The 14,351-nt window shown below is 36.1% G+C and overlaps 1 protein-coding gene across 1 annotated transcript in view; it reads left to right on the top strand.

The window, feature by feature from the left end:
• LOC121030571 (bifunctional heparan sulfate N-deacetylase/N-sulfotransferase 3-like) overlaps positions 1-13,899 on the top strand; it is a 182,416-nt gene extending 168,517 nt beyond the window's left edge. Inside the window, 3 exon segments of the mRNA XM_040475111.1 lie at positions 8,607-8,709; positions 13,621-13,684; positions 13,687-13,899. Of these exon segments, the coding sequence (XP_040331045.1) occupies positions 8,607-8,709; positions 13,621-13,684; positions 13,687-13,778 (259 nt within the window). The 3' untranslated portion in view covers positions 13,779-13,899.
• The last annotated feature ends 452 nt before the right edge of the window (positions 13,900-14,351 follow it).

Below are 14,351 nucleotides of genomic sequence, written 5' to 3'. Positions count from 1 at the left end.
CATTGTATACTTTATCTTACAGCAGGTTAGACATTGTGAGTGCCAGGATTCCTTTACCTTTCAGCATCCCTTACAATAAAGATTGGCAGAAAAACATCAAATACTGCTTATGTCTTGCAGAAATCATATGTAGAGACGTATGTAAAAAGGACATTTTGCTTTAGAGGACAAAGGAACTTGACTTTTGAGCTTCCTTCCCAAGAGCCATTTTCTTTTCTTATTACTATTAACCTTCTGACCTATGTGTTTTTATACTATGAGTACTATTAGAGCTTTGTGGAGCTTTAGTTCAAGTACTAACACAGACTCTACTAGCCTTAGGTATTTAACTTCCGGCTTGACCTTAAAGAAAGCTGAGTGATTTTAGTTTGCAGTTAGAAATTCAAGTCCACTTTCTGCTTTATATCTTTTTAAGTATCTCTTAGAAAAGAAAGCTTTTATTTTCTAAACAGTTTTCTATTTCAAGTTGGCTTATCTTTGGGTCTTTTTTATACAGCATATAGCAAAGCATTGTATTTCAGAAAAAAAGAAGTGAAGTATTCTATAAAGACATAATTTCTTTTTTTATGGAATGGTCCTTGACCTGCATGCTGTGTATTTGTCCCCTTTGCATCCAGCTCAGCAGCAAGCTTTTTATTCCCCTCTACTGCCTAGAAAAGGGAGTGTAAACCTAAGAGAAGTAATATCAGAGCAACATACTACATACAAAGAACTGTGGATCGCTTTGCACCTGGGATGTACCTGGCTAAAATTGCCCGTTATGTGATTCTCTAGCCTCCTATGGAGCTCAGTGGGTGAAGTAGCAAGATAAGATATGTGTAGTCTCTAAAACCATGGCTTCTCATCTTGCAGGGCTTTCCAAGCTCTTACCCTGCTGATGGAGATAATGTATAGCCATTCAGTTTCTTTCTATATTTTCTTGTCAATCATCAGTTGGCCTTACACATCTTATAAAAATCAGCAGTGTACCTGTTGTAGAATATTTGGAATTTCATGTCGTTGTCTTAGTCTGAATCATCCTTCACCAAGCCTTTTGCAGTTGTTCTGAATCCTGCCCCGATAACTTAATTACTCTTGGTAAAATAACTGTACTGATAGGTTTTTTTCTGTGGTGCTTTGGACATATTGAGGATCACTGGGGGTCAAACAAAATGTATGTTCTCAGGAATGTCATTTATTGCTTCATATTTTTTTCTGCTAGTGATAGTGAAGACTAGATCTTTGGTACTTAAAAAAATAATTAAAATCCTCTAAGAATGTACTGAACTGCAAGCAGATATGAATTCTCAACTAATCACATAAATCCAGTTTTTTGCACATAGTAGAATAAATGAATTAAACCAGGTCTACACAAAGACTTTACTGAACAGGCTTGGCATGAAAGAGTACTCCAATTTAGGCACTCTATAAACTGATTATCTTCAATATAAAAAAGTCCCTATTTCAAAATTATTTTCAAGAAAAATGTCAATCAGCTTCCATTGTCAAGAGTGTTATTTATTCCTTTCCACAATTGCTAACGAAAGTACTCAAGAGTTCCAAATTTCATAGACTCATTGGATAGTCTATGATGCCTTAAAATGACATAGTACTGTCATCATGAATTTTAAATGACGTACTGAATATGAAAAAAAATCTGATTTTCTTGGTCAGAATGGATGTGATTTAAATAAGCAGTTTAAGTTTTAAACAATATAAATAGGAACTTCTCATTCAGTTATGGTAATCAGCATTCTACAATTCTAGTTCAACAAAACCTTATGCCTAAATTGTAAATTGGATTGATATACTGACGTCATTTTAGCTTTCATGTAGTGTGTTACATAGTGTTTTAGAGCCAACTGATCATTTGAGAGAAAGCAGTAAAAATAATGTGTAGCATGGAATTTTGCTACTTTGTATAAAGTAAAATGAAAAGTATAATTTTTTTTATTTTTCCATGAATATATGCTCTAATAGTTCTACCTAGCCATCAAGGCTCATGACAAGAGGTTTCACCCTTAGAAATACTAGTTAAGGGGAGCCTGGGTGGCTCAGTAGGTGAGGCGTCTGATTTCGGCTCAGGTCTTGATCTCACAGCTGGTGGGTTCGAGCCCCACATCGGGCTCTGTGCTGACAGCTCAGAGCTGGAGACTGCTTCGGATTCTGTATCTCCCTCTCTCTCTCGGCCTCTTGCCTGCTCACACACTGTCTCTCTGTCTCTTAAAAATAAATAAATATTTACAAGAAAGAAAGAAAGAAAGAAAGAAAGAAAGAAAGAAAGAAAGACTAGTTAAATACCTGAACCTGACATCTTTATTTCTCAGTTAACCTGTCTGTAAACACAAATGAGACCAGATTGAGTTATATGAATTTTTAATATTAATTTACTGTAAAAACTTTAATAAATGGACAATAAGAATTTGAAGGCCAGGGTTTGGTTCTGTGGATGGGGCTTGACTAAGTCATAAAGAATTGAAGCTGCCTCAAAATTCAAGAAGCACTTCAATTGTTTCTTTTTTTTTCAATGTTTATTTATTTATTTTGAGAGACAGAGCATGAGCAGGGAAAGGGCAGAGAGAGAGAGAGAGAGAGAGAGAGAGAGAATTCCAATGTGGGGCGTGAGCTTATGAACTGTAAGATAATGACCTGAGCCGAATCAAGAGTCAGACACTTAATGGACTGAGCCACCCAGGGACCCCAAGAAGGACTTCAGTTGTTTCTAATACCATTTCCCTGGCAACCAAATTTATATTCACCAGGAGGTCTTTCCCATCCCATTTTAGATGACTCTTTGTAAAAATGTGCCCCATAAAAACTTTTTTTATAGCAAAAAAAAAAAAAAAAATAGTAGCCACAATAGGGGCGCCGGGGTCATGATCTTGCAGTTAGTTTGAGCCCCATGTTGGGCTCTGTGCAGATGGCTGGGAGCCTGGAGTCTGCTTCAGATTCTGTGACTCCCCCTCTCTCTGCCCCTCCCCCACTCGTGCTTTGTCTCTGTCTCTCAAAAAATAAATAAATGTTTAAAAAAAATTTTTTTTAAAGTAGCCATGATAGCCAAAATGTGTTGGTTCCCCAGACTACCCATGAAAGAGCATCTAGCAGTGGTAAGTAGTGAAAGAGAAGATAGTCTGCTCCAATTTCCTATGATGAATTTGTTTTTCAGAGTGTTCATAACTTTTCAAAATCAATATGCATGTATATGTTCTACATTTATATGTTTACATATATTGCTTCATACCAACACTAGGTGTGAGAGGTACTATTAGCTCCATTTTTCAGCTAAAAAAAAAAAAAAAAAAAAAAAAAAAAACGGGCACAGAAAGCTAAGCCAAAAGTCACTCAGCATATAAATTGAGGAGTCAGGACTGAAACTCAGCCAGTCCACTGGAGCCTGCACTTCCAATCTATTAAGCTCTTCGAGTTGGCACAAGAAGCTACAACTAGAGAAAAACAATATTATGAATTTTTATTAATGGATAGTACACCAACAGGAATTACTTTCTTTAAAAGACTGAAACCTTAAAATGAGCTTTTGAAGTTGTCTCAGGCTGTATTATAAAAGAATCCATCTTCAGATGCACAATCACTCTGCATAATAAATGTACAATCACAGTGATATGATTAAGTTAAAATCACACCGAAATACCACTAGAATGGTTATAATCCAAAAGGCAATACCAAATGTTAGCAAGAATGTAGAGAAACTAGAACCCTCATATACTGCTGATAATAGTGTATAATAATATGGCAACTTTGGAAGCGCAGTTTTGCAGTTCCTTAAAAGTTAAACAGAAGCTTACAAATAATCCAATTCTACTCTTAAGAGTCTACCCCAAGAGAAATGAAAACCTACATCCAACAAAGACTTGTTCACAGAAGCATTATTAATAATAGCCAAAAAATGGAACCAATCCAAATAGCCACCAACCAGTAAATGGATTAACAGAATTTGGCATATCCACACCAGGAAAAAAAAAAAATGGGGTGGAGGAAGATGCCCAGAAAAGACATATTAGAGACTGAAAGCAGATCAGTGCTAGCCTGGGGCTGGAGGTGACAGCAGGGATTGTCCCTGGTGGGCTCTAAGGGTTTTGGGGGAATTATAGAAATGTTCTAACACTAGACTGTGGTGATAGTTATACAGCTATATAAACTTGCTACAAATCACTTAATTGAACACTTAAGATAGGTGTTATGATAAGTAAATAAAACCTCGAAAACTGTTAAAATTAAAATGGGCGTCAGCAAAATCGTTCATTAAATCATAAAAGCATGTGTGTAGAGAGGAAATTGATTAAGATAAAAAAACTAACAAAAAATAACTTCTGTTTGTCCCATAACACCTACATGATGGTGTTTTGGTTTTGAGATTTACCTGCATTGTTTTCAGTTCACTATTCTCCCATGGAAATGTTACTTCAATTTAAAGGCATTTTAAACATGCTTGAACCTTCCTTCTAAGTATAATTTGAATATCCCCTAGGATTCACCTGTCCAAGGGTAAAATTAAGGCCACATTATCATTAATATAGGAATGTTGCCAGTTGGAGGCTGAATCATTGGAGAACTTTGATTGTCCCTACCTACATGTCTCTTCCAGTTATTTCTAGACATCACGGTGATATTTTATAGATATTTAAGAGCCAATCCATTCTTGTTTTACTCTAATTCAACAAAGTTTTATTGAATGACTACTATGTGCAAGACTCTGGGATACAATGACTAACAAAGTATCTCTGCCTCCAGGAACGGGTAACCATAGCGGTAAACAACACATAAAACTTATTTACCTCCTGAAATCCTTTAAAGAAGGGTCCTAGCCACGTCTAGTGCCTACACTTTAAAAAAGGATGCTTCTTGCTGTTCCATCAGATATCAGTGCTTGCAGTAACAGGATTAATCTCAAGGGGTTACTGTTGATATTCTAAACAGATGTAGGGAGATCTTTCTCCATTTTCTATCAAGCTTCTTCATGTGAGCTATGAAATTGCATTGTTGATGTCTTCAAACTCATAACGTCAACATCAATCCCTTCACCTGTAGCTCAAGTCACCTGGAAAATAAACATGATCTCCCTTCTGCCTTTCTCTTCCTTTCTTTTCCACTCCAGTACACATATGCCATTGCCTATGAACATATGCATACAGATGCCTGGGCTATGTGTCTGTCACACACACACACACACACACACACACACACACACACACACACACAGTTTTTTTTTTTTCTCAATAAAGCCAAGCATGACAGCCTGCTGCATAAGATGTAACCAATTAGCAGAGATAGAAGAAAAACCTATTTTTATTTTGATTCTTAATTATATTATGTGTGAAGTTCAGTGTGTCTTTTAAAAACAATGTTCTGTCATAAGGCATATGTATGTTCCAGACATGTATCTAGAGTTAGGTATATTATTAAAAAAAAAAAATAATGGTCTGGATTCTGAATTTTGATCACTTAAATACTTAAAATGAGTCAGAATTCAATTGTAGAAATTGTTAAGGACAAAATGTTTATGAAAAATACTATATCAATAACAGATTTCCAGAAATTTTGTTGTATTAGAATTTCCCAGCTTTCCAAGTGCCTGAGTGGCTCAGTCGGTTAGGCATCCGACTTTGGCTCAGGTCATGATCTCATGGTCTGTGAATTTGAGCCCCACTTTGGGCTCTGTGCTGACAGCTCAGAGCCTGGAGGCTGCTTCAGATTCTGTCTCCCTCTCTTTCTGCCCTTCCCCTGCTCACATTCTTTTTCAAAAAAATAAAGTAGAAATATTAAAAAAGTAGAACTTCCCAGTTTTCAAATGAATGAATCAATAAAAGAACTTTCCAGATTTCATGTACAGATTATTTAAGTAATAGTCTTTATTAATGCTTTTTTTTTCTTGTGCCTCTGAATATGGGACTACTTTATTCAGTTGTCTTACTGATTCAAACAAGAATATAAATAACATGAAGACATACCATGTTGTGTCCTGATCTCACACAATTGTGTCAGTAATGATGAGAAATAGGCTTTGCATAAGTGGGATGTGAATCATCCTTTAGTGTCTCTAATATCCAAACCAGTACAGAGGCAGAAATCTAGGTTTGCAATCTTTTCACAGGGCTATGTTATAAAAACTCTAGATTAGCTACATAAAGAGTACCTTCCAAATCACACCCATACACACACATACACAATCACAGTATAATTTGAAATCAGCTTTATTGATGTAAAATTCATATTTAATAAAATCTACCTATTTTAATGTACAGATTGATGAATTTTGACTTATGCGTATATTGTATACACGACCGCAGTCAACATATAGAACACTTCCATTAATCCAAAAAGTTTCCTCATGCTTCTTTGCAGTCAATCCTTTTCGCCTCACTCCTGGTCCACTAGCAACCAATGACCTACTTTCATTTAGCATAGTGCTTTTGAGATTCCTCCCTGTTGTTACATCTATCAGTAATTAGCTCTTTTTTTAGTCATTATTATTCCACTTTATGGATATAACACAATTTGTTCATCTTTTCACTAATTGATAGGCATAGGGTTGTTTCCATTTGTGGCTACAACAGACATTTGTGTACAGATCTTTGTATGGACACATATTTTCATTTCTCATGGGTAAACACCTTAAAATGGGGTTGGTGGGTCATATAGTAATTATATACTAAGATATATAACAAGCTTTCCAAAGTAGCTATAATATTTTAATTTCTACCAAAAAGGTATAGCAATTCTAGAGGTTCCACATCTTTGCCAACACTTCATATTAGTCTAGTGAGCATGTAGTGGTATTTCATTTGTGATTTTAATTGAATTTCCTTAATGACTAATTATGTTAAGCAATAATTCCATTTGTTTATTGGTCATTCACATATGTTTTTTTTTTGATGAAGTATCTGTTCCAATCTTTTACCCAATTTTTATTGGTATTATCATTTTTTGTTGAGTTGAATTATATATTCTGATACAAGTCCTTTATTATGTTTTACATATGTAGTCCAGTCCTATGTTTTACAAATACCTTTGTCCAATCCATGGTTTCTCTTTTAATTTTCTTAAGTGTTTTAGAAAAAAAAGTTTTTAGTTTTGATGTGTCCAAAATTATCATTATTCTTATTTTAGCATTCACCTTAAGAAATATTTGCCTAAAGGGGTGCCTGGGTGGCTCAGTCGGTTGAGCTTCCGACTTCACCTCAGGTCATGATCTCACAGTCTGTGAGTTTGAGCCCCACATCAGGCTCTGTGGTGCCGGCTCAGAGCCTGGAGCCTGCTTCGGATTCTGTGTCCCTCTCTCGCTCTGCTCCTCCCACACTCATGCTCTGTCTCTCTCTCTCTCAAGAATAAATAAAACATTAAAAAAAAAAAATCTTTGCCTAAATAAAGGTTACAAAGATTTTCTGTGTTTTGTTTTTTTAATGTTTATTTATTTTTAAGAGAGCGTGAGTGAGGGAAGGGCAGAGAGAGAGGGAGACACAGAACCTGAAGCAGGCTCCAGACTCTGAGCTGTCAGCACAGGGCCTGATGCAGGGCTCGAACTCATGAACCGTGAGATCATGACCTGAGCTGAATTAGGATGCTTAACCAACTGAACCACCCTGTGTTTTCCCTATGTGTCTTTCCTGTTTACTTTGAGAATTTTTATAGTTTTACCTCTTAAGTTTAGGTCTAGGATTGACTTCAAGTTAATTTTTTTATACAGTGTAAGTAAGTGTCAATATTCATATTTCCCATATAGATATCTAATTTTTCCAGATTAATTCATTTAAAACACTGTTCTTTCCCATCAAATTTACTTGAAACCTATTTTTTAAAATCAACTCATTGTAGATGTGTTGGTCTATTTCTGACCTTTATTTTGTTGAAGCTCTCTCTCTCCCTCTCTCTGCCCCTCCCATGCTCTCTCTCTCTCAAAATAAATTAACTTTAAAAAAAATAAAAAGTAAAAACATTTTGGTGAACTAAAACATAAGTTTAGTATGTTAACTAATTGGAATTAAAATAAAAACAAAAAATATATTAAAAATAATAAATAAAATATAAATTTAATATGCTACTATTATTTTGATTACAATTATGCCATGCAATCAACATTTATAGGTACAGTTACTTTAATACAGAGCTCATACCAAAATAAGAAAGTGCTCTGGAAGAAAATTAAATGGATTATAGCCAGAAAATGCTAAATTTAGTCACTCCATAGCACACCAAAACCCTTTCTTTTCTATTAGTCTGCAATTGTATGGTACGAGTACTATGTAAGTCCATAAATATGGATGAAACCTGACTTGTCATTTCTAAACCCTACACAGGAAAAGAACTGACTTGAAATTTATAAAACTTTTTCCTTCCAGAGGAATAAGGTAGGCTTATTAATTTCTATTAATAGGAGACCTTCTGCTGACAATTTTTCTATTAGGAATCTGGCAAACTCACAAATATGACAGATGGACTCAGAATTTAGAAGTACGCCAAAAGACTTTATGCAAAATGACTTAGTCAAAAAATATACCAGTTTCTCTGGTTATAGATTAAGATCCAAAAATATATTCATGTTTTTGGTCATTATGTCTTTGAAATTGCTTGCAAAATACTTTTTTGTGCTTTGTATTTTGAATTTTTTTTAGGTTTGATTCTCATAAAGGCTTCTGGTGTCAGTTATTGGAAGAAGGTAAAACAAAATGCCTTGGAAAAAGCAAAGGAAGAAAATACCCTCCAATGGATCCTGATGTAAGTACAGAGCTTATAAATACAAACTAAACAAGCAAACAATACGTAATATGTATTCTCTTATGAAAGTAGTTATAATAAAAATGTAACCCCTCTAAAAACTAAAAGTGATATTTGTATTTCAATGTATCCAGGTTGCTTCTTTTGATTTTTCCAGTGATATATTACCTGTCATGCAAGAATAAAGGAAAACAACAGAAGTTTCTATTTTGAAGTAGAATAAAGAAGGCACCATCTCATGACAAAAAGTATGATACATTCACAAAAATTTTAGCACTAAATATGTTAACTGAAACCAAGACAGGAAATACATCAACTGGAAATTGAAAGTAGGACCAAAAGATTTCTACTTTTTTCCCACTAAGTTACTCTATAGTAGTAAGTGTGGCCTGCATAATATTTCTTTGGTGGTTTTCTTTGGTTGATTTTAAAATTTACCTTTGGAGTACTATGAGAAAAATCCTTACACATTAATAGGAACTAAAGGGCAATTTCTATGATATTTAAAGAATCTAATATAAAATATATCATTTTCATTTATGTCAAAGCTATTTATTATATTTATTAAAACTAAAATGCTTAAAAGACACTGTAGAACATCTTTCGTAGCATTTTATTTTACTCCTATCATACACAGACATACTGAGACATAATATTAGATTTTGTGGTAAAGAAAGATAAGAAAAGCCAAACTTTTAGGATATCAATACTTCTATACCTCTCAACAAGGTTTCTGTGTAATAAATTCTGGACTGTTTTTAACTCAGACACTTCTAACACCAAATGTGTAGAGTTTCATACCAAGCAATGATACAAATTTATGCAATACAAATAGGTACCCTACAATTTAACTCAATTGTGATTCTAATTACCCCAAATTAGTGTAGACACCACAGGTAAACGGCCTACTACCATAAGACTGCCCTCCCTTCAGGCTCCAATAGCAAGTAATGGGTTTCCAGGTTACTGACTTGTGTCCAAAGTGGCCACAAATCAAAGGCTGTCATGACCCCTTCCTCAGGTTTTATAATTTGCCATAACCATTCACAGAACCCAGGAAAACACTTTTACTTTCTATTCTTATAAAGGATATAAATGAGTAGCCAGATGAAAAAGTGCATAGAACAAGGTCCAGAAGGGTCGTAAACACAGGAGCTTCTCTCTGTGGAGTTTGGGGTGTGCCACTCTCCCAGCACATGGGTGCCTTTACCAATCCTGACATTCTCAAAAGTCCTTCATTGAAGGTTTTTATGGAGCTTCCATTTATGGAGGCACAATTGATTAAATCACTGGCCATTAGTAATTAACTCGATCCACAGTCCCTTTTCCTTGTTTGGAGGTCAGAGGGGAGCGCTGAGTTCCAACCCTCTAAGCATGTGTTTGGTTCCTCTAGGAACCATCCCCCTTCTGAAGTCACCTCATTAGCATAAACTTAGGTACGGTTGAAAAGGGCTTATTATGAATAACAAAAGACACTCCTCTCAGCCCTATTACTCAGGAAATTGCAAGGGTTTTAGGAGCTCTGTGCCAGGAACCAGAGATGGAAACCCAACACATATATTTCTTATATCACAGTATCATGTATATACTGGGTTTATTTGAAGGAGTAGAAGTGGTTGATTTTATGCAAATAATGACCAGAGGAAAGGGAAGAGTAAGAAGGCTTCACAGAGATCACGGAAACACAAATGTGTAGAACGGATGAGAGCAGGCAGTACCGTCACCACACTGCTTCTCTTCCTATTACAGAAAAATGTCAGTACCCAACTGTCACCAAAACATCATAGAAGACATTTAATCCAGGTAAATTAAGAAAGCTGTTGGCCTCCTTCTACTTGTACTTGGTTTGTGAAAATACAGTGTAGAAAAAGAATAAAAACTGACATTCTAAATTAATACCACTAAAATCTATTCTCTCTCCAAATCAAAAGCATGTAATAGACTCTTTAATAATAGGCAAATAAAATACCTGATCTTGAATGTATTATATGATTCCTTTTTATTACGGTTTTATATTATATAAGTATATATTATAATCTCCTCATGAGTTTGCATGAAATAGTCAGATTATATTGAGATACATTAGCATATCTCTTATCTGTGATTTTACCATCTAAAAAATTCCCCCTTATGAATGACTGTCAGATAACAACGTATGTTCAATAAGTCTTGTGTACGACAAAGTTCTGTTCTGGTAACTTTTGGCCTGAATATATTAGACTCCAAAATAGAACATATTGTATTTTGCAAATCTCATAACATTTATCTTGCCACAATGAGGGAGCAGAGCAACAAGAGGAAAGAGTTACTTGATTAAGGTGACAGGATTATGGGGACACACATACACACATAATAGGGCACAGGACTAGGGTTATCTACATAGGCAGCACTGACAGAGGCAGCCAGGGTTAAAAATGATGCCCCAAAGGCCAATAAGTTGAAGTGAGGTTGAGATATCCTCAGGTTATCAGACGTTCAATCCAAACTCCAAAGGGATGGAGAGTAGAAATGGATCCTAGGAGATTCAGTTCCAGAGTTAGTTAAGATGTTGGACAATCACTTACTCTGTGGAAATTTTAGGGAGCAGGCTGGCAGGAACTGGGTAGCCCTAGGCTGCTGTTTTTCCAAGCAGGACTTCATTCATAAAGAGAAATAGCACAAAGTGGGCCATTAAGAGAGAACATAATGGGGAAGTTCAGAAACTCAAACTCTGCACAAAGACCTAGGGCTCATCCCTAGATTCCAGGTCTGGCTGGCAGCAGAGGAGGCACAGAATGATCAGGTTCCCAGAGGTAGATATCTGGGAAATATAATTTATCTTTACCTTTTTCATTTTTTTTTCTTTTACATTAATTTATTTATTTTGATAAAAAGAGAGCATGAGTGGGGGAGGGGCAGAAAGAGAGAAGGAGAGAGAGAGAGAGGGAAAGAGAGAATCCCAAGCACGCTCCACACTGTCAGTGCAGGCTCCGTGCAAGGGGCTTGATCTCATGGACCATGAGATCATGACTTGAGCCAAGACCAAGAGTCAGACGCTTAACCAACTGAGCCACTCAAAAGCCTCTAGCTCTACCTTTTTCTTTTGCCTGAATATGCCAGCTGGGCCTGCCTGTTGGTGGTTTTAAAGCCAATGACTGAGGAAAAACAAGAGCAGAAATGAGACAGAGTGACACTTAAATCACACAGTGGTTTGGATTCTCCTTTGATCACAGTAATGGTTAGAATATAGCACAAATATTCTATTTAATTCCAATGAGCATGATTCCCATAAAAATTACGCTTACTTTGAAATTACTAATACAAAATGAGGCTTTTTTTCTATAACATTTAAAATGGAGTACCAGATATGACATTTTAAAAGATAGCACAAGGAGTTAAATAAAAACTTTTTAAAGGTTCAGCTCAACCAAAAATCCCAGAATAGTACAAAGCCAGGAGGTACAGATACAGCTGCAGAAATCCTCCCTTTTACAACATTCCTAACAACAGGGGCGCCTGGGTGGCTCAGTCTGACTTCAGCTCAGGTCATGATCTCACAGTCTGTGGGTTTGAGCCCATCATCAGGTTCTGTGCTGACAGCTCTGAGCTTGGAGCCTGCTTTGGATTCTGTGTCTCTCTCTCTGCCCCTCCCCCCACTCATGCTCTGTCTCTCTCTCCCTCAAAACTAAACATTAAAAAAAATTAAAATTAAAAAAACATTCCTAACAACAGTAATCCAACCTATTTATGAACCCCGTGAAATGCCATATATAGCATAGCCCTTTTCATTTTTGGCAGTTTCAATTACTAAAATATTTTTTCTTTGTTGAAGCAAAATCTGTCCCCCACTAAGTCAGGATAGTTTGCAAGGCATTCTTTTCCTTCCTTGGGTGAAATCATTCAAATATAGAAGTTTACCTGGTTTACCTACTGCATTTATTTATTTATTTATTTATTTATTTATTATTTTTTTTTTTTTGACAGACAGAGAGAGAACAGGAGAGGGGCAGAGGAAGAAGGACTGAGGGAGAGAGAGATCTTAAGAAGCCTCTCCTCCCTAGCACAGAGCCTGACATGGGGTTTGATCTCATGACCCATGATGTTGAGATCATAACCTGAGCTGAAATTAAGAGTTGGTCACTTAACTGACTGAGCTACCCAGGTTCTCGTACCTACTGCATTTTTAAGCTTACTTTTAAGCTTTATATGCCTTAAAACATCTTTTAAGACAGTATTATGGGAGTGCCTGGGTGGCTCAGTTGGTTAGGTGACCAACTCTTGATTTTGGCTCAGGTCATGATCTCATGGTTCATGAGTTCAAGCCCTGTGACAGGCTCTGTGCTAACAACACGTAGCCTGCTTGGGATTCTTTCCCTCTCTCTCTCTGTCCCTCCCCCACTCTTGCTCTTTCTCTCTCTCTCATGATAAATAAACATTAAAAAAAAAAAAACCAGGATTGTGTACCTTCCAAATCTAAATGCAAATTAATGATGACAAAGGAGTATTTTATATTATGGATGTACCAAACTAACATTCTCCAAAGCTAGGATGATTTTAATAGAGCATAATATTAAACCCAATCAATTGTTACAGCTATTTTTCAAGCAACACGATTGAGTTAACATTTAATTCTGCACAAAGAAATCACATGCTTAATACAAAAGCTCTTTCCCTCGTAAAAACAGTGGATGTATGGGGCACGCTCTCTCTCTCTTAAAACTGAATAAACGTTAAAAAAAAAAGTGTATGTATGTAGAGTGTCTATTTTGAGGAAGAGAGTCACTGTGTTTATGTTGTGCTAAATAAATAGCCCACATTCTTAATATAAATTTCAATCCGGGTATGGTATCCTTGATGCAGATTTAAACATCATCAAAATATATGAAGTATGCTTTAATCAACAAAGTGAAATGTACTTTTATGTCCCACCAGAGCAGAGCATTTCTATCAAGCTACTACAGAGATCACAACGTGGAACTCTCAAAGCTACTGCACAGACTGGGGCAGCCTCTGCCATCCTGGCTCAGACAGGAGCTGCAGAAAGTGAGATAGCACTGAGAAAACTCCTTGAGAATCCATCTTCTATGTGACATTCACCTTTCCCAAAGCTTCCAGAAGCTACCAAAAGGCTGTTTAAAAATATACCTCTTCAAATGAGAAAAAAGAACAAAGTTCCTTCCATGTGCTGGCATGTGGATGATTGGGGGGGGGGGGGGGTGGAAAAAGAAAAGAAAAAATATCTGTTATGAGCCTTGAGGCCTATGGCCTTTCTCTTAATCCATATCTGAGCCTGTGGGATTATTGTAGACTACTGTGCACACATGTGGAAGTCAACTGCAACCAATATAAGTATCAAACACAAATGCAGAATTGTCCATTTCATAGTAATATTTACTGTTTTATATATCAACTAAGATTGTGTCTCTGTAGGTTTTTAGAACACTGTTTGCCTGTATGATGTTTTCTTATTCTTTGATTCTATAAAGTGTCCTACAAAACAAGAAGCAAAAGAAACATCACAATGTAGCATAAAATGCCAAAGGCATAATACCCATGAAAAATGCTTGCCAAGATATAAATCCACTGAATATTTAGAAAGAATTGTAAATGACCATTTGTGCTAGATCAGAGAGTGGAAAGGTTATGTATGAGGTTTATGTGCA

Source organism: Herpailurus yagouaroundi, unplaced genomic scaffold (assembly GCF_014898765.1).
Source record: "Herpailurus yagouaroundi ecotype Mexico unplaced genomic scaffold, PumYag 28, whole genome shotgun sequence".
Classification (NCBI taxonomy): Eukaryota; Metazoa; Chordata; class Mammalia; order Carnivora; family Felidae; genus Herpailurus; species Herpailurus yagouaroundi.
This window is presented reverse-complemented; position numbering and strand designations above follow the sequence as displayed.